Consider the following 26,596-nt stretch of genomic DNA (forward strand, 5'->3'; position numbering starts at 1 on the left):
TGGGCAAACAGATGGCTTTAATCTCCAGAAGTGTTGCTATTTAAAAATCAAGACATCAAAGATTTTTTTAAATGTTGTTTGCAGTGGAATTTATAAAAAAAATGCAGTGCAAACAGTATCTAGAACAAAACCAAGTTCAGATACTACAGTTGTGATAAGATATACAAACTGCTGTAATAAACATTTAGTTTTGGGACATAGAAAAAAAGTCAGATAAAATGTGTTTTGCAGGCTACCCATGTTTTTACTATTAACACATTAATAAGCACTGAATTAGCTTAATTCTCCTGAATACAGATGGGTAAACTGAACTGAAGATTTGACACCCATCCACCTTCATTCCATGTTCTAACCTTGTAGTGTCCAACACGCTATCCACTAGCCACGTGTGGCTATTTGACTGGTTGAGTGTGGCTAGTTCGCTACAGCAGTAGCCACTATAATGGCTTCAGAACTGGTTGGACACCAAGGTTCTAATCACTAAACGACACCACTTCCCCAATAGCGGAAAACATGACTGTTACATGTGAGTCATATTACATCATTTTGGTATATCATCTTGCATATGTTTAATCTGAGCTTCAGGCAGACACTGGGCATAAATTAATCTTCTTGGGGAACAGAGTCCACACCTGATTCTAGAAGAAACATGACTCTGAACCCTTTTTGCCTTCTGATTACAAACTGTCTGTTAAACCACGGTGCCAATAGCTGTCAAGATGGCTCAACATTTATAGAACACTAGCTTATCTGGAGAATTTGAGGACAAAGGTTTGATTTCTAGGATAGCTGAGGTAATTCACAAACAATTGTGGTGAATCAGAGAATAAACAGTCCTCAAATACTGGGTGAAAGGGCTGCATTTCAGAGCAGACAGGGTGATGGATTAACCAATAATGATGAAGGCAAAGCACTAAATTGCTGAGTAATAACCTCCCTTTGCACCCCAGTTCTGGCACAAACTAAAACATCTGCAAGGAGGGGGTGGAAAAGCATCATGACACAAGGTTCCAGAAAGGCATACATTATACTCGCATGCTGTAAGGCTGAAGTGTGAAAGCATGCTGCCTCATCTTCCTTCGCTTGCATGTAACCACACAGACCTGTCCTGCTAAGAAGTAGGAAAGCCATTTCATCTCTGAAATTAGGCTTGTATGGCACTTCAAAAGGGTGTTGGGCTTTAAGACGAAAGATGGAAGCTGCTGTACAGCTCATGTGCTGGGATGAGCAGTTTCTACAGCCACCCCGGAAAATCAGCTTCTCAACCAAATGAATTCTATTTAGTGAGAAAAACATGCCAGCCTGGTACATTCCCACGCAGGAGACAGGCAATTTGGTAAACAAGTTAAAACAGAAGACCCATGAATTTTTAAAGCTAACAAATCATTTTTGCTCTGGATGCTTGTTGAAAAAGATGAAATTGTGTTTATCATTGTTATGGCTGTTATAAAAAGCGCTGCCCCTTTAAGAGCTGTCACCTGCCCAGTTTTTCCCCCCCTCCAAGAAGGCATCTGCAGTGCAGATCTTTGCAAGAGAAGCTAGCTTGCCAACACCGAGCCTGACAGGGATATAAAGAGAAGTAAAGCACAGCCTCTTATTTTGGACAGCTCCCCTTAAATGAAGGGGGGATTTAGCCACATACTGCTTTGTTTAATATGCTCTCCCTCCACCCCCACTCCAATTACTGAGCAGCAACATAACAAAAGGGAGCATTTGCAATTGCTACCACCCCCTCAAAAACACAGATCACTGCAAGCTTCCAGCAGTCCCCCACCGCTCTTCCACCTGCCCTGAGAAATGTTTGTGATGGTGAAAGGGATTTTTCTAGGAATTAAGGTATTTCCTCACTGCCATGTTTAGTATTGGAACAATGGAGGGTGTGTGTATATATATACACTGTACATCTTGCATCATCACCCATCCAGCCCTTGCAGAGGGGTGATCCAGTGGGTATTGTGCTCTCCTCAGCACACCCCCTGATTTTTGATAATTCCTACAGTTTTGGGCCTTAAGAAACAGAGACGGTAAAAGTCAGCCCAGACTGGGAGGCTCAGCAAGATCTGGGAGTGAACACCACTAAGGCAAAGGGAATCTGCTCTATCACCTCCCTTCAATTCAGACATTGTTCCCTGACCCAGTCCCCTTTTAGTTTGAACCATCACTGTCAAAATGAAACTAGAAAGTGCAACATAGTACATTCTGCAATCCTCACCACCCCAATCTGAGACCCCCACCTCAATCTTCTTCCAGCCACCAAAACTCACCCTGCTCTAAAAATCACACCTTTTACTTTACAAAATCCACCCTACCTAGCCCGAGTCTATACCCCACCACAGTTCTCTCCCCATGAGCCAAATTCCTGCCACCCTTGCACTTCAAAGCCCCTAACTATCCCCCAGTGATAGCAAGCCTGTAGCAAAGCTTCCCATGCCCCAACCTCGATCCAACCTTCAGCCCAAGTCCCCCTTACTCAAAATCTCAGCCCCCACTCACGCGCCAAACCCAAACTGCTCCCAGCTCCCCCCCCCACTCCTTTAGCCCAGCCTCCACCCCCAGTTACTTCCCTCTTTCGCCGCCCCCGCCGGCTGTTCCCTTCTCCCACCCTCAGGCTCCCCCCCCACACTCCCGTGCCCACGTTCCCCGCCCCCCAGCTGTCACCAGGCTGTGCCTCGCAAGCACCATGGGCTGTGCCCACCACTCACACGGCTGTTCCCCCTCCCCCCACCCCAGCTGTTCCCAGATACTCCACAGGCTGTTCCTCCCACTCGTCGCCCCCAGCCCGCTGCCCGGCTGTTCCCTGCCCCTCCCCCCGGCTCTTACCGGCACAGGACTGGGAGCTGGTTCCCTTACAGTCGCGGCCGCCCGCGGGCATCGGGGCGGTACCCGGCTCTGAGGAGCCCCCTCCGGCGGAGGAGGAGATATACGGCGACTGGGTGGCGGGGTCGGCCATCTTCGCGACAGCAACGGGAGCCTAGCACTAAACGTCCGTCCCTCACGGCGGGAAGATACCGAGTAGACTGACACCGCGCAACCGAGCTCGGCTGTCCTAGCTAGGACGGATTGCAGGATAGCAACTGCGCATGCGCCATGGGGGAGGGCCGAGAAGAAGGCGTACCCCGCGCAAGCGCTTGTAGCTAGAGGCTGGACGGTTGAGCACCAGGCGTGAGCCACTGGAACAGAGAGGCGCTCGCAACGCGCAGGCGTCAACGGACGCCAGGTATTCACTACGCCTTCTGAGTTTTAGGGTTTGAGGTTGCTTATTACGCATGCGCCAAATGTGGGCAAGGGCGGAGTGGGCTCCCCTTTTACGCATGCGCAATAGATCCGATTAACATATGTGCTTTAGGCTCCAGAAAACCAGACTAGGGCGGGTGACGCCCTGCTGAGTCGAGACCGGGCGGCTGCTGAATTGATTCTTTGGTTCGAGTTTAATGGGAAAGGAGAATTTGTCTTTCATTTATTCCCCTTCAGCCTTTCTCGTATTTTCTCTCCTCCCCTTTCTTATTTCATCCGTTTGCCTTTTGTCACTTTCCTTTTCTTTATTTTCCCATTCTCTCTTTTTGCTGTTTTTTCTCTTTTCTCGCAAATCAAAAAGACATTTAAATCCATTTCCTTTCAAACCAGCCCTTCCCGAGACCTATGGGGCTGGGACTTAACTCCCCACTGAGGAGTACAGGGTTGCTCCCCTGAGTGACTGTCAGGCAGGTATGGCTGCCTTGGTCATGTACGAGGTCATGGTAGCAGCTCCCTGTGCTTTGAGCTATTGCCTCAGGCTCTCTGCAGATGCAGGCAGCATTAGTTACAGCTGAATTATCCTTTCAAACTTTTCTCCACAACCACAGAAGCTGGAAACTTCCTTTGTTTTATAAATGGAAACTGAGCTTTTGATGCAGTCATGACTCCAAAAGCTGGCATCCAACATGTGCCAACAGCCCTGCATGGCTGCACCAGAGCTGCACTCATTCCAGGGATTTGCTGTGGCTCTGGTTGGAGCTATCTATGCTTTGCTGTCTATTGGTGTAGTTAAGATAACATCTTTTGTTTCCTTATCAGAGTGATTTTACCTTTCCGTTCTCTGGTTAAGCAATTGGATCATTGCATGCCTCACAGGACAAGATTGTCCGTGCCTTTTAGGGCAAAATGGAAGAGACTGTAGTTCAGATATTTGAATATATGGCGTTTCTGATGTATCAGCAGAAACTAAACAGTTGCTAATGTATATTTGCTTTCAAACGTATTCCCATCAGAGCTGTTTCTCTTCCTGAGTGCCTATTGGAGGGAATCTTTGTTTCCACATACAGGAATACTGCAGCATTATCTAAGAGGTAGGATCAGAACAGGGAGTGGCTTCTAGTCAGGTTGGGAACAACTGGGAATCAGGACTCCTGGGTTCTTTTCCAAGCAAAGTGTAATAAAATGTGGGGGCTCTTCAACCAGCTTCTTTCTACACTGTGTTTAAGAAACAGCATTGCTTATTGAACCCCCTCTCGTGCAGCATGGGGCCAGTCTGGCGTGTGAGTGAAGAGTGCCCCCTACTGAGTTACTCACTTTGCAGCACAGTGCCCTCCCCCACCCCCATCGTGTTGCATAGGGACACTAAAGTGAGTACTGACTGAACACTGAGTAAGCCCTGCTAGCAGCACAGATGCCACAAGTAAAATTGCTTGGAAACTGATGAAACTTTTAGGCATTTTGTAAAAAATGAGTTATTAATAAAAGTTGTGTAACCCACAGACCTAGGGCTCATCTACACTGGCCCCTTTTCCGGAAGGGGCATGTTAATTTCAACTATCGTAGTAGGAGGGAAATCCGCGGGGGATTTAAATATCCCCCGCGGCATTTAAATAAAAATGTCCGCCGCTTTTTTCCGGCTTTTAGAAAAGCCGGAAAAGAGCGTCTACATTGGCCCCGATCCTCCGGAAAAAGCGCCCTTTTCCGGAGGCTCTTATTCCTACTTCAAAGTAGGAATAAGAGCCTCCGGAAAAGTAGGAATAAGAGCCTCCGGAAAAGGGCGCTTTTTCCGGAGGATCGGGGCCAGTGTAGACGCTCTTTTCCGGCTTTTCTAAAAGCCGGAAAAAAGCGGCGGACATTTTTATTTAAATGCCGCGGGGGATATTTAAATCCCCCGCGGATTTCCCTCCTACTACGATAGTTGAAATTAACATGCCCCTTCCGGAAAAGGGGCCAGTGTAGACGTAGCCCTAGTGTGGTATACTGTTCCATGCAGTGGCACCTAGACCACAGCAACAGATAAGAACAAGAGGGCTACGTCTACACTGGCCCCTTTTTCGAAAGGGACATGCTAATTTTAAACTTCGGAATAGGGAAATCCGCTGGGGATTTAAATATCCCCCGCGGGATTTAAATAAAGATGTCCGCCGCTTTTTTCCGGCTTGGGGAAAAGCCGGAAAAAAGCGTCTAGACTGGCCCGATCCTCCGGAATAAAGCCCTATTCCGGAGGAGCTCTTATTCCTACTTCGAAGTAGGAATAAGAGCTCCTCCGGAATAGGGCTTTATTCCGGAGGATCGGGCCAGTCTAGACGCTTTTTTCCGGCTTTTCCCCAAGCCGGAAAAAAGCGGCGGACATCTTTATTTAAATCCCGCGGGGGATATTTAAATCCCCCGCGGATTTCCCTATTCCGAAGTTTAAAATTAGCATGCCCCTTTCGAAAAAGGGGCCAGTGTAGACGTAGCCGAGGCCTCTACAGCAGGCATGTCAAACTCGATGTAAATGAAAACTGATAGCTTTCAGGGCCACATTGTTTGACCAAAAAAGAAAAAAATTGGTTGAGGAAAAACAAACAAACCCATTTTAGGTGCCAGGCAGAAGGCACAAATACTGGACACCTGGCAACCATAGGGCTTTTGACAGTCATAATTATTTATTATTCTAGATTGTTTTAGTTATTTTATAATATTGCAATAATTTGATGTATAAAATTATTTGCTCATTAATTTTAAAATTAATTTTACATATTTTTTAATTTAAATATAAATTTAAGTACTTTTAAATGTTGAATATGCTGGAGAGCCCAGTGCAGAGTTGCCAGCCGGCCATACGTGCATGCGTGGTGCAGCCCAGCCCGCCGTGAGAAGTTGCTGTAGCGTAGTGTCCCGGCCAACTGTGAGCAGGCACTTGGCCACATGCTCTGAGCGGCCAGTGGGCTGCACTTCATTCTTTTATAAAAATGTAGTGGGGGGGCTGCAAAAAATTTCGATCAGGCTGCATGCAGCCCCCTAAATGCCAGTTTGACATGCCTGCTCTACAGCATGGGCTAAAAGTCAGCTGGCTTTTAGCTCACAGGGTAGAGGCTCCTATATTAAGCTTTAGACATCCCAGGTTCAAGTCTACCTTGTGTTGGGGCCTGTAGGTACTACTGGAATACATTAATAACAACAACAATACATGTGTAAAGGCCTGCCCACCTGCTGTGCATGACTCCTCTTCTACAGCCAGCCCACAAAGTTCCTTCCTTTTTGCTGTCAGTTCCAGGACTCAGTCTCATACCTTGGGACTCTTCCTCAGAAGCCAGGAAGCAAGTTTAACTACAGCATTTGAAGGAACTGTTTAGAATAGCTGCAAGAGAGCTGCAGTGAATGGAGCTATGGGAAGAAGCCACATGTACAGGCAAAGATAATGCACTGGCTAGAAGAAAGGCGCAAAGCCCAGCTAGAAGCATTGTGAGCAAAGGCAATGCACAGGTTGCAGGGAAGGGCCAGGCAGGGCTCATCTGTCTTTGTGGAAGATGCACCATTCATACAGAGCCCTATATGCAAAGCTCTGCCAGTGCTCTGTAATCAGTCAGGGCTCCTGCCTTGGACTCCCAGGAGCCAACCACTATCTCTTACTCTCGCAAGCCTGGGCATTATCCCAGGCTCTGCTCTGAGAATGCTTTGGGTGGCGTGGGGCCCAGAGCAGCCAGGTCCGCGGTTACTCTCCCAAGGAGGCTGCCGAGAGACATAGTCCTGGACAATAGAGCTACCCAAAGAGAGGCTCCCCGTGTAGCGAGGGCGCCCGCCCGGATGGTTGCTGGAATTTGTAGTCCTCTGACGCCATAGTTCGTTGAAATGGGTTCGTACCAGATGGGATGGCAAAGGGACTACATTTCCCGGCATGCCTCTCGGGGACGGTCGGCTCTCTGCCTTCTCCCTCCCTCCTGGCGATAGCCCCGCCCATCCCATCCTGGCCCCGCGGCGCGGGCGGGGGGGGTCGAGGAGGAGGCGGCTCCATGTTGATCCCTGCACGGTGGCGGCAGCAGCGAACGGTGTCAAGCTGGAGGCGGCCGGTAATGGGGTCCCCTCCCCCCTCCCGGGCAGCCTGGGCCCATCGGTGGAGAAGGGGGTATTAGGATCTCCTGTGGTGGGGGAGTCCCCGGTGGAGAAGGCGGGCGGGCCCTGGGGTCTGTGGAGCTGGAGTTCCCTATGGGGGGGGAATAGGCATTCCCCACGCACAGAGGGAGGCATGGGGTCCCGAGGGAGGTGCAGTCCCATAGACAGAAAGGGGATTTCTTATACGGAGAGGGAATGAGGCCATGTAGTTCCTTTTAGGGACAGGGCATATGTGGTCCCCAGAAATGAAAAAGGGGGCTATAGGGTCCCTATATGTAGAGAGGGGACAAGTCATAGGGTCCCCCGTAGAGAAAGAAGGCTATAAGGCCATGCAGCAGTAGAGAGCTGACTAGAACAGGCATCCCAGTGTGAGGAGAGGGTTTCTGTATGTCCCCCTGACCACGTTACATCAGGCCCTGGATGTGCATGTATAGAGTTGGCTGGGAGCTCTGCCCTCTCCCTGGATGAAAGGACCATTTATACCTCTACAGCTAGAGTCGTTAGAGCGCTTTGGGAATTTTATATGTATGTAACCGGCGGCCTGATTCTGCAATCGAGCACAGAGTGCCACTTGGTTTATGTGGCCTGTTGGCTATGCCAGTTGCTTGGGAGGGTATCAACACAGATGTTTGTTGCCCGGCTCTGTCACTGTCCTGCTGGGTGACCTTAGACAAATCATTTCCCTTCTCTGTGCCTGAATTTCCCCATCTGTGAAATGGGGAGAATGCTTCTCCTCACCCCCAACCCAGAAGGGCAAGATTGTTCTCTGTAGTTTTATTTCCCACATGCCAATGAGGCAGGATCTTTCCTTTCAGTCTTTGCCCCTTCTCCCAGGAGGTAGGCACATAAAGGGATTGGAAGGGGATGAGATGGATGTAGAGTGAGATTATAAAGTTTGACCCTCATTTGCTTGGGGAGCATGACCTCTGGCTTTTGATAGCTGTCAGTGATGCTGTCAGTGACTTGACTTATAGAATCGATAGGATAAAGCCATGTAGAGATTTGGCAAGGCCCGTTATGGTACTGAAAGTATTTTTTTTCATTGTTACGTTAGGATGGAATTGAATATTTGGGTATGAGGCTCTATGCTCTTACATGCTCATTAACCATCTGGGGATCAAATTACCCCATAAATGCTGGGTCGTCCTTTACCTTTACTTGAATCAGTTTCTGGATGCTAGATGTACCCTATAGCCTAATTCAGTGAAGAAGAAGGAATTTGAAGGTAAGATAGTCCAGAGGGTATGGTGTTAGAGAGACTTGGGTTAAATCCCTGTTTGGCCACAGGTTTCCTCAGTGACCTTGGGCAAGTCATGTAACTACTCTATGCCTCGGTTCTCCCATCCTTTAAATGGAAATAATAGCACTGCCCTGGGTTACAGGGCAGGTGTGAAGATTATGAGATGGTATCCAGGTTCAGTGTGTACTGTATAGATAGCTCTTTCTAAGACGGTGGCAGAGACAGGTATGATGCAGGCAGGGACTGGGCAGTCTTTCCTTTCACCTAGCTCCGTTGATGTTCCTCAGTTCTGGCACCTGTGAGGTGATAATTTACATCTTAGCTAGATCCAGTTCCATGTCTGGCTATATGTCCTGCATACATCTCTCTATCTAATGTGTGGCAACTCCTCTGATGTTTTGAAGAGCAGTTGAGATGCGGCGTGATTAGCAGTTGCATATGAAAAATCAGGCGTTGCATTGGTAATAGCACAGGAAGCCCTTCTGCGATTCCCTGCCTACTTAATGTGAACCAGGCCTGGATTTCCTGACTGTGGGAAGGGTGGAGTAGGCAGGCAGAGTTGCTCTGTGTTTTCCACTCTCTGGCAGTGGAAACTACGTGCACATAATTTTTGGGTGTGTGTGTGGTGCTGCCTCTCTCTCTCTCACACACACACTCACTCACGCACTCCCAGGGAAGTACGTATATCTACAGCGGGGGAGGGAGCGCCAAAGCTTAACACTTAGTCATCTGTGCAGGCAGAGCTTTTGTAACTGCTTTTGAGTGAATTTAATCTTGGCTGAAGGAAGCCTTTGCAAGAGAAGCCTGGGGCAGATCCCTCTGCATGCTGGTTAAGTTCCAGCTGATCTGTGTTGAGCTGCATGTTTAACACCCTTGCATTGCAAATGTGTGCCCTGGCTGGGAGTGTTGAGTAGGGAAATGTTGCTGTATGTTGCATTGTGCACATGTTGTGTTGCTTTGCAGGGCTAAGGTGTGTCATGGCAAATGTGGTGGACTGTGAACCTTTTGTGATGAGCTGTAGACATTTTGAACAAGGTTGCTGTTGGACCCCATCAGATGGTGTTACAAATGTATTATATTAAAGTGTCAAGAATGCTTTTCATCACCAGCACATTGTGTTGTGAATATTATTTGTATTGTGAGTTATTTGTACTGTGGTCATACTATAAGTTCCAATCATGTATCAGGACCTCATTGTGCTAGGCATGGTATAGAAGCAGAACAAAAAACTGATCCCTGCCCCAAAGAACTTCTAATTTTGGTATAAGTTAAGAGACAACATGTCGATACGGACAGTGGAAAAGCACAAGGAAATAATGAGATAATCAAGTTGTCATGATAAGCCGTTGTTCCAGTCTTCCAGCATAGCCCTTGTCAAGTATTTTGTAGCTGTCATGGCAAAGAAGAGTTTTATGGAGTGATTTGAAAGAGAATAAGGAGGTGGCTTTGCAGATGATTGCACTGTACAGGCAGTCCCCGGGTTATGTACAAGATAGGGACTGTAGGTTTGTTCTTAAGTTGAATTTGTATGCAACTCGGAACTGGTACATATTGTAGGGGAAACTCTAGCCAAACATTTCTCCAGAGCTCAGTTTTATTCTCCCACACCTCACTTCCCTCAGTCCTTTATTCTCAAGCTGAGGGGTCTGCTGAGAGAAGCCGCTCCACGTCTCCCTGGTCTGCTGAGGGGAAATAGCTAGTGCGAGGTTGCCTCACCCCGTTTGTAAGTAGGGATCCGATGTAAGGTGGATCCATGTAACCCGGGGACTGCCTGTATTGCAAATGGTTTGTACCACAAATGTTTTGTGTCCCAAATCCTTTTCCTTAGAAATGCATTGTACAAATTTGCAACCAGCCTGTCTTGCTAACACAGAGGTGGGCAATAATTTTTTAGGGGGGGGGGGGGGGGACCATTTCACCAATGTTGATAATGGCTGCGGGCCGACCCCAGAAGGGGTGGGGCCTCAGGCAGAAGGGGCGGTTCCTTCTAGGCACTGTGTGCCAGCAGGGGAGACTTCACGCACTGCCCGGTGGAGCAGGAAAGCACGGGAGGTTTCCCTGCCCTGGCCTGCCAGGGGTGTGCAGTGCCCAGAGGGAGCCGCCAGCTGTTTTGAACAGCTAGTGGTTCTCTCTGGCACCAGGCATCCCTGGCGTGGGGCAGAGACTTCATGCACTACCCCGCCTCCAGGTCCTGATTAGCCTGGGGGGTGGATGCATGGCTGGGCGGGCCGTGGGCTGGATCAAACGGGTTGGCAGGCTGTATCTTGTTCACCCATGTGCTAACACCTTGAATTGCTTCTCTGGGGCTCAAGCGGCCCACTGAACAGTAGCTGGCATGTCTCATTGTTGACGCTGCTCAATTCTGAAATGTTCAGGAGTTGTGGTCATGACCTCTCCAACCCTGAGGCCCTTTTGTTCCTTACTCTTGTGATATTTTCCTCTGCACCTTGGATATTTGATTCCTGGCTTGTTGTCTGCAATATTGACCAGAGGATGGTGCTAGCATTGTGGTGTCAGGACTTTAGTGAGCTTCAGAAGGGCTTTTTCTTGTTTTTTTCCCCTGTCACTGTGTAGCTGCTGACACTGGATGAAACCTTTTAGGGAATGGTTTGAAATATTGGCTTGTGTATTGGCATTATGTGTTTATCACACAGGAAAATGAGATCGTGTTTGAGAGAGTAAGGTATAATGTAGCCTCAGGATAAACTTCCTCTTCACCCAGCTCCGCCCATGCCCCTCAAGATGGACCCACGGTTTCAGGCTTTGGGCTGTCCTCTCCTCCCCTACACCATGTTTTCCTATGTCCCATAAACCTTCCCGGTAGCCCCCTGCTGTCCGAGTCTGGGCTCTTTCCTCCATCCAGCTCTGCCAGTGTCCCATAATTGTGACCTACAACATTGCTTCTTTCCCAGCTCTTAGGTCTTTACATGCACATCTTTGCCAATGCCTCACAATCCCAATCTGCCGCCCCCTGCTATCCCAGTTCTGGGCTCCCCACACATAGCTGTGCTGCTCCCCCTTAGTGCTGACTTCCAGCCACCTTCTGTCCCACTGCTAGGCACCCCACAGACAGAGCTATCAGTGCCCTTCAGTTTTAGGCTGCCCGCTCACTGGAGATAGCCTTAATGTGACTGACAGTGTCTGGAATGGCAACTGATTAGTCGGCAGTGTTAAAAAATAGACTGCTCTCCTGCTGACAAAGCTAACACTGCTCATTGAAGATGGAAGGTTTTTGTTGGCAAAAGAGCTGCCAAACAACGGCTATGCTGCACAACTTTTAGCGACATGGCTACAGTGCCATAGCTGTGTCACTAAAAGCTGCATAGCGTAGGCAAGTCTGAATCTTTTCCTGCAATGGCTTTGGGAACTCTACTCACTTTGCTTGTTGCCTGAATCAATGTTAAACCGAGGTGGCCAGAACTCTTATGTATTAAAGTGGTATGGCACTAAACAGTCAGAAAAAGGATGCTAATTGCTCTTTTGCTGCACTTGGTAGTAAAGATAAAAAGGAACTGATAGTGTTGCTGTTTACTATGTGCATTACTGCAGACATCTCGCCTGAGATTGGGGCCCCATTATGGTGTGCATGTTATTAGTAGCATTATGATAGCACCTAGAGCTGTGGTCACCAACAGGTCTATCGCGAGGCCTCAACCAGTCGATCGCGAGGCGTCCTGTCCGCCCCACCCCCATTTCCCTTCCACTCCCGAGAAGCCCCACTACCTACCTCAAGTGAAAATGGAAGTAGTGTCAGCTTCCCAGGGATGGACAGAAGTCCCACAGCTTAGCGCCACTTCCAGCGATTCCGGAAGTAGCGCTAGCTGCTCTGCTGGGTGTACTGCGGGAGAGAGCATCGGCTCCCTGCACTGCACAGGAGGGGTGAGTCAGCCCCGAGGGAAGCGCATGCGCGGGGTGGTCGACCCCCTGGGGCAGGCACACGCGGAGTTTCCCTGCACGGGGCTTCCCTGCGCCGGGGGTCGGCCCCTGGGGCAGGTGCGTGTGTGCAGGGTTTTCCTCTGCCGGAGGGTTGGCCCCAGGGCAGGCGCGCGCGTGGGGGGGGGGCTTCCCTGTGCGGGGTTGGCCGCGGGGCAGGCGTGTGCGCACGGGGCTTCCCTGCGCTGCGGGGGGGTCGGCCGCGGGGCAGGCGTGTGCGCGCGGGGCTTCCCTGCGCTGCGGGGGGGTCGGCCCCAGGGCAGGCACGCGCTGGTTTCCCTCTGGGGGGGGGGAGAATCCTGGGAGGAGGCAGATACAGGAGACTCTCTGCCTCCACTGGCACCCCGCTCCCCAGCTCCCACTCCCCAGCCACAGAATTCTGTCCCCACTCCCCGAACTCTGTCCCCACTCCCTTGTCCCCAGCTACAGAACTCTGTCCCCACTCCCCTCCCCACTCCCTGAATGCTGTTCCCACTCCCCTGTCCCCAGCTACAGAACTCTGTCCCCACTCCCCGAACACTGTCCCCACTCCCCTGTCCCCAGCCTCAGAACTCTGTCCCCACTCCCCTGTCCTCACTCCCCGAACTCTGTCCCCACTCCCGTCCCCAGCCTCAGAACTCTGTCCCCACTCCCCTGTCCTCACTCCCTGAACTCTGTCCCCACTCCTCTGTCCCCAGCCACAGAATTCTGTTCCCCTCTCCTCTAACTCTGTCCCCACTCCCCTATCCCCAGCCACAGAATTCTGTTCCCACTCCCCTGTTCCCAGCTACAGAACTCTGTCCCTATTCCTGTCCCCACTGGCACCCTGTCCCCAGCTGCAGAAACCTGTCCCCACTGGCACTCTGTTCCCTGCTGCAGAACCCTGTCCTCTGCCCTCCCAGCACTCTGTTCCCTCTTCCCTGCCCCCCGCCGCAGAACTCTGTCCCCACAAAATGTATAATTATAAATGCTTCATTTTAGATTTAAATAGCATGAATAAAAACCAGACCATTTATTTCATAACTATAAACACGTGATTTTAATTTTATACATCATATAATTTAAAAATAAGCTGTTTATCAGAGTGTGTAAGTAAGGGCTGGGGATAGCAAGTGATGGACAGGAGGAGAATAGAGAGCTTCAAGGAAGGGGCGGTGCTTCAAGGAAGGGGCAGGGCGGTAGATCTTCGCCTGTTCGGAGATTTAAAAAGTGATCTTGGATGTAAAAAGGTTGGAGACCACTGGCCCAGAGGCTCCAGTTGAGATTGGAAGGTCTGTATTGAGTTGGACTCTGCACAGCCCTCTTTCTTAACTGAGATTAAGGGGTTCTGTAATGTGAGCCACAGAAAAAGTCTGTGGCTAATCATGGAGCAACTAGGGTATCCCCCAAAGTTCCTCAACATCCAGCTACCAGCGTGGCCAAGTCAGACATGGCACTGACTCTCGGAGCCCTTCTCAGTACGCAACGGTGTAAAGCAAGGCTGCATCCTTGCACCGACTCTACACGATCTTCTTCAGTATGATGCTCCAAAGAGCCGCAGTAGAACTTGATGATGAAGATGGTGTCTATATCCGATACCGTACTGATGGCAGTCTCTTCAACCTGAGGCGACTAAAGGCCCATACTAAGATAGTACGGCAACTCATCTGAGAATTACTCTTCGCTGACGATGCTGCCCTTGTTTCTCACATGGTGACAGCGCTGCAGCGCATAACATCCTGCTTTGCAGAGGCTGCTGAACTCTTTGGACTAGAAGTCAGCTTGAAGAAAACGGAAGTTCTTTATCAGCCCGCACCTCGGGAAGATTACCGCCCTCCCTGCATCACCATTGGCGAGTCAGAGCTGAAGACAGTTCATCAGTTCAGCTACTTGGGGTGTATCATTTCCTTGGATGCCGAGGTCGATAAAGAGATTGATAACAGACTGGCAAAGGCAAACTGTGCATTCGTTAGGCCATAGAAAAGAGTCTGGAACAACAAGCATTTGAAGAAAGGCACGAAGGTTGGTGTATACAGAGCCGTTGTAACGAGTACCCTCTTGTACGGTTCCGAGTCGTGGGTTACCTATCGGCATCACTTGTGTCTCCTTGAGCGCTTCCATCAACGCTGCCTCCGCACCATCCTTAACATCCACTGGAATGATTTCATCACCAACATTGAAGTCCTTGAACAGGCGGAGGTTACCAGCATTGAGGCCATTCTATTGAAGACACAGCAGCGTTGGGCAGGGCACATCTCCAGGATGGAGGATCATCGCCTGCCCAAGATTGTGCTGTATAGTGAACTCGCCACTGGCCACCGCGACAGAGGAGCACCGAAGAAGAGGTACAAGGATTCTCTGAAGAAATCCCTTGGCATCTGTCATATTGACCACCGCCATTGGTCTGCTTTAGCCTCGGAACGAGCAGTCTGGAGACGCACCATTCACCAGGCTGTCTCCTCCTTTGAGAATACACGTAGGGCTGGTCTTGAGGACAAAAGGACATGGAGGAAGAATCGTGACACTGCAGCACTAAACTCAGAACAGAATTTCCCTTGCTGCCACTGCGGCCAAATCTGCCTGTCCCGTATTGGACTCATCAGTCACAAGCGAGCTTGCATCAGACGTGGACAAACCCCTTCCTAAATCTTCGTTCGCGAAGTCAAGCCATGAATGTGAGGGGACCCCATTGGACTGGGTACTGCACAGAGAGAGACAGTCAGAGATAAACCCAACTCACAAGAGCTTGGGTTCAGTGATGCTTGCCTGACTTTTCAGGGCCAATTGAATTCAAAGGAGGAACAGGGACTGGGGATGTTAAATATCAGTTAATTGAATAGTCGATTAACCTTGTGAATTCTTATCGGTTACTCGACTATTCTATAGTCCCTGGGGATGAGGCCGGCAGCCAATGTGCTCCGGCCCCACTCCCAAAGAGCCCCCTTCCACTCTGCGCTGCTGCCTCTGATACAGAGGCAGCAGCTTGGAGTACCAGATGGGAGCTGGTCCATGAGAGAAGGCAGTTTAAAAACCAGCTCTCCTCACAGACCAACTGCCTGTTGCCCTGTGCTGCTGCCTCTGATACAGAGGCAGCAGCGCAGGGTGGTAGCAGCCCCTGTTGAGTTGAAAGCAGGGATCTGAGCTCCCAGACCCAGAGTGAGCCAGGCTAGCTGCCCACCCGGCTCCTAATACACTTTAAATGCAGAGCGACAGCAGGGGTAAATCCCAGACCTGGTGCAAGCCATGACTGAGCCAGGCTGCTGACCAGCATGCTAAAAAATTTACTGTCTAGGAGGGAATGGGTGTAGTCCATAGCATTAACCTATAAGCTTTTGCTTATCGGTTAATCGACTACACCTGTGTTTCTTAAACTTCTGAAGGCCGAGGAACACCAAGCAAAAAATGTTTTTGATGAGGAACACCAAGGATTTTTTGTTAGGAGGAAAAAAAAAAGCGGGGGCGGGAGGGGAAGGGTCAGGGAAGTTGAGAAAAAAAGTCGCCTGCTCCTTTAAGGGTGACCATTTTGAATTCTGTTGTTCTCCTTGGCACACCTCCGACTGCCTCCGTGGAACACAGTTTAAGAAACACTGTAATACACTGTTACATCCCTATGAGATACTATCTCCAAAATCTGATTTATAATTTTCTGAGTCGCTCCCGTCCTTAAGAAAAGCCCAGCCTGGAATCCAACATTTGTAGGACTAGCTGAAGACCAGGATTAGGCTTTCCCCAGAGAGCTGTGGATCCCAGCATGATGTCATGGTCATTCACTGGCCTCAACCACTGAGGTACTAGCTGGCCTAGAAAAGACTTGATTTGGGCAGAACTTGCTAGCAAGACTACAGGTTAGTAGGTTCCCAGATGTGCATAACAACGTGTGCCATTAGTAAACAAAACCCTACCAAAACACTTCACTATATGTGCAATTCCCCCTGCACCCAGGAAGAGGACAAACCAAACTAGGGTGTTGAGGGCAAGGTAAGAACCTGTACAAAATAGAAGGCAGGAGGAGGGAAAAGGAGCTGGCGGGGGGAAGGGGCCTTCTTGAATTGTAGGCACCAGAACTGGGACAAAGCATTCCAGCAGCATTTGCATGAGTACCAAATACAAATGTAATAGAACCACCCTATCTGTCTTTTTAACCATCTTCTCCTGGCTGCCCTGATCCCCTGGTGAGATCTTGAACTCGACTAGCTGCTGATCAAAGCTCCCTTTTCTAAATTCTGGAACTAACGAGCAACCTCATGATCAAAGCATGGGGCAGCAGGGTTGCTAATGCCTTAGGGGCAAACCTTCCCCTCTCTCTTAGCTTCTGTTGTTGAAAGAGGATAATTCCATCCAAGGAAGGGGGGTTGGGATGGATGCCTGTAAAGTGATTTGATAGTGAAGAGCCAAGGAAAGTGGAAGGTTTTATTCATAGCCCCTCAGATCTCATTACAGTCCATAGCTTGTGGAAGCATCCAGTGAAATGCTGTGGCCAAAAAGGCTAACGAGAAATGTGGCCATTTAGACGGAGAATCTCGTATAGGTGTAGGGAGGCTCTGTTACATTTGTATTTAACACTCGTGCGATCACTGCTGGAATGCTTTGTCCAGTTCTGGTGCCTACAATTCAAGAAGGTTGCTGGTGAACTGGTTCAGAGAAGAGCCAGGAAAATTATTAAAAGATCAGAAAAACATGGTTTGTAGTGGTAGACTCCAGGAACTCAATCTGTTTAGCTTAAAGAGGAAGTTAAGGGAAGGCTTAATCACAGTCTAAAAGTATCTACATGTGAAACTGTTGTTGTAGCCATGCTGGTTTCAGAATATTAGAGAAACAAGGGCTACGTCTAGACTACATCCCTTTTTCGTAAAAGGGATGTAAATTAGACGTATCACAATTGCTAATGAAGCGGGGATTTAAATCTTAGGATAAGGGATCTTTCGGAAAAGGCTTTATTTTCCGCAAGATCAGTGTCTAGACTGGCGCTTTTTTCCAGCAAAGCTCCGTGCTGGAAAAAAGCGGCAGCCATTTTTATGCTAATGAAGCGGGGGAGATTTAAATCCCCGCTTCATTAGCAATTGCGATACGTCTAATTTACATCCCTTTTACGAAAAAGTGATGTTGTCTAGACATAGCCAAGGCGGGTGAGCTTTTTGTTGTTGTTATGGAACCAGTTTCTGTTGATGAGAGAGACAAGCCTTTGAGTTTGTAGTGCTCTGTAGCTTGGAAGCATTTTTCTCTTGCCAGTGGAAGTTTGTCCACTAAAGAGATTATCTCACCCACTTTATCTCTCTTCATGGGCAACAGAACTTTGATAGTGAGCTCTTTAGTCTAGCAGGAAAAGGTCTTAGAAAGAGCCCCTGGCTGGCAGTTGAAATTTGGGTTAGAAATAAGGCACAGATTTACCAGTGAAGGGGCTTGCCCAATGGAAAAACTTCCAAAGGGGCGTGGTTCAGCGTCCATTGCTGGGAATGTTTAAGTTAAGGTTGGATGTGTTTCTAACAGATCTGCTCTAATTCAACTAGGAATGGATTCAGGGCTGGCCTATGGCCTGAGTTATATAGGAGATCAAAGTTGATGATCACAGTGGGCCCTTCTGGCCGTAGCATCTGTGGATGCACCTGGTTCCATTTGCTGCCCAAACCTGCCCCACAGTGAGGAGGCAGAGGGTCAGACCCTAGGCTGGCACCAGTCAGAGGGTGAGTGGGTTGTGTTCATTTACACCAGCTGAGGAACTAGCCCAAGGAAGCTCTCTTATGGCAGCATTATTCTGTGTGGCATGTTAATTCACACTATTTTCCTTCAGCTGCTAGTTCTTTGGGGGCAGGGGTTGTCTCTAAGATCTGTGCTTGGAGAGCACCTGATCCCACGGGATCCTGGCCCATGTCACTTCAGCACATTAGCTAGGCTCTGGTCAGCATTGAGGTAAAATCCTTCTCTGTGGAATCTGCTGCACAAGGCTGTGAAAGATAACTGCCTGCCTGTGGCCCTAGCTCAGAAAGATTTTTAAGGCCAACAGAGAGCCACTGTCTAAAAATAATACTTCCCCCCTCCATGTTCCAACATTCATTCATCGTTATGCCTATTTTGCGGTGGAGATTTAGGGATGCACAGGGATGAAATTACCTGCCGTAGGTTGCATGGGGAATCAGCTGCAGAGCCAGGAATAGAACCCACATCTCCAGAGCTACCAGGGTCTTAACTTCTAGCCCAGTATCAGCTCAGGCTCAAAGTATCCATTCATTCCACTTGACCTGAATGATTGGCACCCATGTTGGCCTAACCGGGGTGTAAGCAGCTACACTGCAGCACTTATCTGTATTACTCCATCTCCACTGAGCTGCTCTCCCTGTGTGCATGTCTAGGACATCTTGGGTCTTATTCCATGGTTCTCTGCTGCTACAGCAAGCTGAGCGGCTCTCATTCTTTCCCAGTGAATTGTGGGAGGACCTGTCTGTCCTTCGGGGGACACTGGGGGAAATTGAGGCACGGGAGCAGGCCTGCTGATAGGAGGGGCAAAGGGGGGCAGTTGCTTTGGGGCCTGGTGACTTTAAAGGGCCCAGGGCTCCCAGCCACCACTGCCGTTCCAGTGGCAACAACAGCAGCTGGAGCCCTGGGCCCTTTAAATCGCCATTGGAGCTTTGGGTGGCATGTACCAGGTAGCACTGACGGGCTTGTTGAGGGAGGTTAGCCCCAATCTTGCCTCTTCCTCCTGAGGCCCTGCTCCTCCCTGAAGTCTGGAACCAGCTCCCCCACCACCTTTGCCCAGGGCCCAGTGAAATCTATCTGCCACCTTGCACTGGAGCACTATCAACCCCTCAATTGATTTTATTTGCATCCTCACTGCAAAGTGGGGCTGGTTACCAGTCTGAGTAAACCTGGACTCTAACCCCCCTACACTAGTTGGGCAACTAAACTTGGGGGACAGGGTTTTGTATGTATGGGAGGGGAGCTGGGGTAACACCCAGGTAAAGAGCCTGCAATGAAGATATACTCTGATGACAGGACACAATCGCAGCAAGAGAGCAGCAACCTTCACCTGCTTGAGCCAGTTATTCCGACAGAAGGGCACCCAGATTTGCATGTGTTCTTTGGGCTGAGGGGTTGATATTCAAGGCTCTGACAGGTGGTCAGGCCACTTCCTAAATTTACTCTGTTCCTGCAGCCCCCATGGGTACCTGGATGTGACTAGCAACAGGAGGCTTTCGGTAAAGACTGCAGTGAAAATAACCTGGCTCCACCCTGCTCGCCAGATATCTCTGGTTCCAAGGCTTCCCTGTCCTGAGGGAAAACGGATCCAGGCTCACTCTCACCAGCTTTGGCTGCCTTGAGACATCCCTTTCTTGGCTGTTCTGTCTTGCGGGTTGCCCTGAAGACTTGGGGGGTAATCTCTGATACAGTGTTGACATGGATTATTGTAACCTCTTTCCTCACTAGCCCCTGGCATGGGGGAAGGGGGAGCAGCCAGCCTTGCAATGGGAGCTCTAGCCTGGGGTGGGGTGGGGGTGTTATATGGCATTTCCACTTATTCAGCTTGTACCCAGATCCTGCTGGGCTTGGGTTTTAGTATCCAGCTCAGCAAGCTGCTGAGCGCCACCCACTCAGCAGGATTGGGGCTTGAGGGGCATGTAGCTAACCAGCTTAGCTTTCCCTAATCAGCTCCAGGTGGAAGGTACCCTTTCCCATGAGGGTGGAAGTAAGATCTCTGGCTCTGTGTTTGGAAAGGGAAATCAAAATCCTTTACGCCCTAACCCTTGGTCCTTTGGTGCTTGGGAGATTTCTGGTGTGTGGGTCAGGCCAGGGCTGTGGTTCCCTTGCTGTACCGAGAGAGAGAGAGATAGGAATAGTCCTATCGGATCAGCCTCATGGAGCTCCATCTCTGATCAGCATGAAATGCTTCAGAGAGAAGTGAGCCCTCACCCCCTGAAGCAGCCAGATGTGGGAAAATCTCGCCTCCCTCCCGGAAGATTGGTCCCAAGACTCCCATCCTCTCTTCCACTTCCCAAGCAATGTATTTATGCCCACAGGTGGGGACGCCATGGGGCGAGGGAAGCCTGGGCCAGTGCAGATTGTCTTGGTGCACAAGGAAGCCCACTCCTTTGAGCTGGATGAGAAGGCGCTGAGCCGAGTGCTGCTGCAGGATTCCATCCGGGACATGGATGTAGTGGTGGTGTCAGTAGCTGGAGCCTTCCGGAAAGGGAAATCTTTCCTGCTGGACTTCATGCTGCGTTACATGTACACTCAGGTAAGTTCTGTTCCCATGATGCCCTGCTGCTGCATTACATATTTACTTAGAGGAGGCACTGCCCCCTTCCCACAGTGCTTTGCTCCAGCCAACCTAGCCTTGCTCTCAGCCAAGAATCCCCTCCTCTTCCCCTCCCCCGCTTGTTCTGCAGAAGGAAGGCAGCATGTCCGACTGGCTGGGGCAAGAGGATGAGCCCCTGCTGGGGTTTTCATGGCGTGGGGGCTCAGACCCTGAGACCACTGGGATCCAGATCTGGAGTGAGGTGTTCACTGTTGCAAAACCAGATGGGAAAAAGGTAAGGTGGGAGCAATGGGGTGGGGGGGTGTCTCTGGCGGGGTGGAGGCATGGGGTAGGGGGAGCATACCTGGGAGGATGCTGCACCTTTGTGAGTATGATGCACAGAAAGGGCTGTGCCCCCCGGCTTGCAGCATTATGGAAGAAAGTGCACAGATCCTGGCAGTCAGCCAGCCTCTGTCCTGGAGCCAGACCTCTTCTCTGCCTGCTTTGCTTTGGCCTCCTGCCATTTTCTGCAGACTGGTGCAGCTACCCATGGAATCTGCAGGAGGGTGAGACCTGGGTCAGAATGGGATCAAGTCAGCAAGCAGACCGGAGTGCCATGCTAGGGGGAGGGCTAGTGTTAGCAGCTGTTGGTGTGCCAGGGACAGGGAAGCATCAGTCGGGATGATGCTAAGCCTGGTGATCTTTCCCTTGTGGAAGGGGTAGGCCAGGCTGATAGTGCCCCATGTGCCTTTGCTTGGATGCCATCTCCCCACTTGGGAGGGGAGCATTATCTCCACATAATGAGCTGTGGCTGGGGTCTCCCTGGGTTCCAACGTGGGGATGTGTCAGTGCACTTCCTTACATCCCAATCTGTGTCCCTTTTCCCCAGGTGGCAGTGGTTTTGATGGACACCCAGGGTGCTTTCGACAGCCAGTCGACCGTCAAGGACTGTGCCACCATCTTTGCGCTCAGCACCATGACCAGCTCCATGCAGGTGGGCTAGGCAGAGGGGAATGCCCTGGGATTAGACATGGGAAACCATCCCTTCCCTGCAGGTGCCTGGTATGTGGCCCTGGTGACAGGGATTGGGTCTTGGTGTCATCAGCATAGCATGTGGCACGGAGGCTGCCATCCCCCCAGCCCATAGGTGAACTGCACAGATGATCACCTCATGGCTCAGGACCTTAAGCAGTACATTGGGGGCTCTGAACATTGCTTGTGGCTGGGAGCACTCTGTTCCCACTGTGAATAGAGCAGGTGGCATCCACCTTGCTCTGGGTTGGTTAGCCCCATGGGGAACTTGCTGAGATTTCAGTGTGGAAGTTTGGGAGACATGAGCTTTAACCACACACATTGTGTTTGTCTGGGTAATGTGGGAATAGCCTTAGAGATAGAGGGGCCTTGCTTACAAGAACAGGCCAAAGAAGGTGACCTGGAGGTGACGGGGAAGGGGAGAGATGTGCACACAGTGTTCCCACACCAGCATTATGACTGGAAAGCTCGGTCTCACAATCTGATTGTCTGGTAGGGAAGGTTTGAATCTCTGCCTTGCAGCTTCCCTAGAGGGTGCTTGATGTTAACAGCACCTTCTTTCCTTTCAGATCTATAACCTGTCCCAGAACATCCAGGAGGACGACCTGCAGCAGCTGCAGGTAACATGGAAGGCCATGGGGGCCTTGTAACATGTGGATGTGGCAGGGAAGGTGAACTCAGCACCGAGGTGACTCAGAAACAGTCTTTTGAGTTGCTGTACCTGGCTTTGATAGGCCTGACTGGGGTGTGGGTGAGGCAGGGGTCTTACTTGGCCTGCAGTTGATATTTACATGGTGTCTGGTGCTGGCTGCATCTCCATCTGGAGCACCAACAAGGTAATGCCAGCTCCAAGCTCTCTTTCTGGATCAGCAGGGTAAGATCTGTCCCTGTAGCTACAGGATGCTGTGTCCAAAATGGCCAGTGCAATTTAAGATTGCAATGTATAAATGGGAGTAGTGAGCGGGATTTTACCTCTGACTATATTGCTGGTGAGACTGGTTTTTGGAATAGTGCTCACAATTTTGATGTGCATGTTTAAAAAAAAAAAAAGCGTGTTAAAAATTGGAGCGGGTGCAAGAGTAAAGTCAGAGATCTGATCAGAGGGCTGGAGAAATGCCTGACAGTGAGAGACATATGGAGAGTTAAGTTCTCGAAAAGGAGATTGAGAGGTGACTTGATCATCATGTACAAGTAACTTCACAGGAGAAAATCCCAGGTACTAAACAGCTCTTTCACCTAGTGGGGAAAGGCAGCACAAGAACCGATGGCTGGAAGTTAAAGGCAGGCACGTGTACATTAGGCACCAGTGTTTCACTGTGGGGATGACTGTCCTTTGGTACAAACTCCCAAAAGAAGTGGTGATATCTCCAGATCCAAGCAGGAGGACTTTCAGAAAGATGCTTTAGCCAAGTTCATTTATTGGGTTCAGTACTAGTGGAATGAGTGACATTATCTGGCCTCTGCTATACGGCAAGTCAGACTAGTTGATCTAATGGTTTCTTCAGGCCTTAAAATCTGATTACTGTGCTGGCCCATGTGGCTGTTGTGGGATGATGACCCAAGATGTGTGCATGTAGCTTTGTATCTCTGCTGACCCCCCAGTGATCATCTTCCTGTCCACTGCAGCTGTCTTGCCTTAACCATGAATCTCTCTGTTCTCTCAGCTCTTCACAGAATATGGGCGCCTAGCCATGGACGAGATCTTCCTCAAGCCATTCCAGGTAGACCCTTAAGCCCAGTCTGTCTTCATGCTCCACTTCATGCCCCAAGGGCTGAATGAGCACACAGGCCCCGTGGAGGAGCTCGTTGCTACACAGGCCTGCAAGGGGAACTAGATTAGGCCCAGGCTGCAAGTGTCCAGAGGTACCTGCAGAACAAGTAGCCTTAGGCAGAAGTTTTTGATCATTATCCACAATCCAGTAAGAAACTGGTTTGGAGCATGACTGCATTAGCCTGCTTGTTGTGTTTTGGAGCTGCTGGTTGTCAGGATACGAGTGTGTGACCACTGGATTTAAGCCGGAGTCCGCTCTTGGAATAGGGGCAGCTGCAGACGGGGCACTAGAGAGGCCCAGTTATTTTTGTTTGTAATTCTCCATGGTCTTTTCTCCCCATGGAGTGTCACATCCCTCCTCTCCCAGGCTGTGGAAATTCTCCTGGGTTCCTGCTTCTGGCGAGGTGGCCTCTTCATCCGTGTTTCAGGCTGAGCAATTGGAGAAAATACAAGAAGGCTGGTCTGACCTTGCCTCTGCTCTAGCTTCTGGCTGTGTCTTCTTTCCTGCTGCTGTCAATAGGGATCACCGGTCTCCTTCTCAGCTATCACTGATTAGTGAGCAGGGCAGGTGGTGCTAGGCTCTGGACCTTAAAGGGCAGGGCACTTACCCTGTTACAGAAGGGTTGGTGGCACTAAGTGGCTTCAGAGCCCCAGCCTGTCTGTGAAATGCATTTGATAGGTCTCCACCTACTTCCCATCACAAAGAGCTGATGAAGCATGGAGATTAAATTCCCTTCTCCTAATAGGGGTCACAGCAATGAGACAGAGACAGGAAGCTGTAGCTGTGACTTGCTTCCCAGCCAGCAATCACATACAGGAATCCTATTGTCCCCAGTTCTGTGGCCTCCCCGCTATCTTCATGTCCTTCCCTGCTGAATCAGTTCTGCTCCTTGCAGGGGCAGTGAGGTGCTGCCTCTTGCTGTCAGCTGCCCAGGAGAGATTCAAATGCTGCCCAGCTGATTAGCAGAGTGCCCACAGCTGGCAGCACGTGTTTCTGTTGGTGGGGAACATCTGCACAAACCTTGGTGCACATAAAAAATGTGTTCTGCATATGCATGGAAAAAATTAGAAGGAACATTAGCTGTCACCCTGTTCTATCACTATTGCCCAATACAGTCCCAAGCTGGTGGTACAGAGCAAGCACATCCCCTCAGCCAGAGATGGGGAACCTACGGCCTGTGGGCTGGATTAGGTCTGTGGTTTGCCTTGATCAGGCTCGGGGCTCCCTCCCCCCTACAGGGGTGCGAGCTAGTGCTGGCTTCCTGCTACTGTGGGGAGCTTCAAGCCTCACAGGCCCAATCCAGGCAAGTTGAGGTTGGATCCCATCATCCCTTGAATCAACACCAATGGGAGTGATGGGGGGTGGTGCTGGCAGATAGTAGTTTACAGTCACACGGAGCCATGCACACCGCCCCCCTCACCCCTCCCGCCCTGAGTTGCACTAAGTAGGCATCCCCATCCTCTGTCCTCTCCTGTCCAGACCCCACACCTACCTCCCCTGCTCCACTCCTCCCTCCTGCACCCTTCCTCCTACCCAGACCCTTCACCCCCACCCTGGTCCTGCACCCCCCTTAAAAATCCCCATCCCAGCCCACTCCTGCACCCTACCTCCCAGCCAGACCTCCCACCCCAGCCCAGCCCAGTCCATTTCCCAGCAGCCCCCTCCCATGCACTGTGCCCCTCATTTTTGGCCTCATCCCAGAGTCTTCTTTTTCTTGTTTCTGAAATGGGGGCCACATCTGTTAGGGTTTTTTTTCCTCGCTTGGGAGCCAGGTCCGTGAGGTGTTTGTCCTGCTTCAGTCAGGGCCCCTGACTGATTTTTCTGGGGTTCAGTGGCTCCAGACCCAAAATAAATTCCCTAAACCTGCCCCAAACCCTCAGCTGACCCACTATGACCTGCCTTCCCATCTCTCTCAGACCCTGATGTTCTTGGTCCGGGACTGGAGCTTCCCATACGAGTACCCCTATGGCCTGGAGGGAGGAAGGAAATTTCTGGAGAAGCGATTGAAGGTGAGGACTGACTAGGACAGCCACACTGGCTACACATCCATAAAGGGGGTTGGCATTTGATCCGAGTGAGCGAGCATGCTTGGGGCATCACTCAGCTGAGAGCCATTTGCAGCCCGGAGCTTAGAGCATGGGATGTAACTCACTTGCTTTCCAGCAGGTGGAGCCTGTCCCCCCAATCTGAGACTAGCTTGTCCCAGGAGTCTCTCTCAAACCTGAGCTCTTGACTGTGTTGACTCCATCTCTCATGTGTTGCTATCCCTCGGCTCTCAGGCCTTGACATCTTGCTTATGGGCCCTGCAGGATGACTGAGAGCTGAAGTCAGCAGGGTTGCATGGAGAGAGGGACAAATTAGTGCCAGATTTAGTCTTTTATTCCTGCTTTGTGCACTGATCCCCCCCATCCTCAGGCTTCCATCTTCATAGCAGAGTGATTCAGCAGCACCCCCTTGGGGAGCTATTAGTGGCTGTGTCAGAGGGGACGTTCTCCTGCACACCTTGGCCTGGATCCAACAGGATCTTTGGGTCTAGTTCATAATCCCCCAGGCAGCCCTCACTGGCATCAGGGTGGGAGGACTCCTTCTCCTAGAACAGGGGTGTGGCTCACTGGGATAATTGATGACATGGGAGATATCGGCCTGCCTGTAGGTGAAGACCCATCAGCATGAGGAGATCCAGAACGTCCGCAGGCACATCCACTCCTGTTTCACCATGGTCAACTGCTTCCTCCTGCCGCACCCAGGACTCAAGGTGGCTACTAGCCCCGGCTTTGATGGGCGACTGAAAGGTAGGCTCTGTGCAGAATTGACTCTGCTCCCACCACAATCCAGAATGAATAATATAGCTCCCCTTGCATGGACTCAATGTAGCCTGTTCCTAACTCGGACACTGAGGGTTTGACAGGACTTAGGCCACAGCCACTGAGCACTGGAACACTGCCTCCAGGGTCTGCAAACTCAGAGTGCTGAAGAATCTGCATTATGATCTTTTGGAGACTGTATCTTAAAGGGGTCTGGTCATCTTAAAATTCCCAGCAAAAAATGTGCTCTGCTCAGGTTACAAATTGTAAATAATGGATTTGTCATGGGCTGTTCTGAGAA

The 26,596-nt window shown here is 50.3% G+C and overlaps 2 protein-coding genes across 4 annotated transcripts in view; one reads left to right on the forward strand and one right to left on the reverse strand.

Moving 5' to 3' along the window:
* Nucleotides 1–2,952, reverse strand: part of RTN3 (reticulon 3) — a 37,550-nt gene extending 34,598 nt beyond the window's left edge. Inside the window, exon 1 of the mRNA XM_075939108.1 lies at nt 2,821–2,952. Coding sequence (XP_075795223.1) covers nt 2,821–2,950 — 130 coding nt within the window. The 5' untranslated portion in view covers nt 2,951–2,952. The remainder of the gene's footprint in view (nt 1–2,820) is intronic.
* A 127-nt stretch (nt 2,953–3,079) lies between these two features.
* Nucleotides 3,080–26,596, forward strand: part of ATL3 (atlastin GTPase 3) — a 29,026-nt gene continuing 5,509 nt past the window's right edge. The window contains exons 1-8 of one of the 3 annotated variants that reach the window (XM_006125053.2): nt 3,080–3,217; nt 20,470–20,687; nt 20,839–20,982; nt 21,577–21,681; nt 22,289–22,339; nt 23,384–23,440; nt 25,408–25,500; nt 26,145–26,283. In XM_006125053.2, coding sequence (XP_006125115.1) covers nt 20,481–20,687; nt 20,839–20,982; nt 21,577–21,681; nt 22,289–22,339; nt 23,384–23,440; nt 25,408–25,500; nt 26,145–26,283 — 796 coding nt within the window. In that variant the 5' untranslated portion in view covers nt 3,080–3,217; nt 20,470–20,480. Of the gene's footprint in view, nt 3,218–7,138; nt 7,287–19,607; nt 19,827–20,469; nt 20,688–20,838; nt 20,983–21,576; nt 21,682–22,288; nt 22,340–23,383; nt 23,441–25,407; nt 25,501–26,144; nt 26,284–26,596 lie in introns of those variants that run through there. The other 2 variants (XM_014574579.3, XM_014574580.3) reach the window with 2 other exon arrangements.

The sequence above is a fragment of the Pelodiscus sinensis genome, chromosome 11 (genome assembly GCF_049634645.1).
Source record: "Pelodiscus sinensis isolate JC-2024 chromosome 11, ASM4963464v1, whole genome shotgun sequence".
NCBI lineage: Eukaryota > Metazoa > Chordata > Testudines > Trionychidae > Pelodiscus > Pelodiscus sinensis.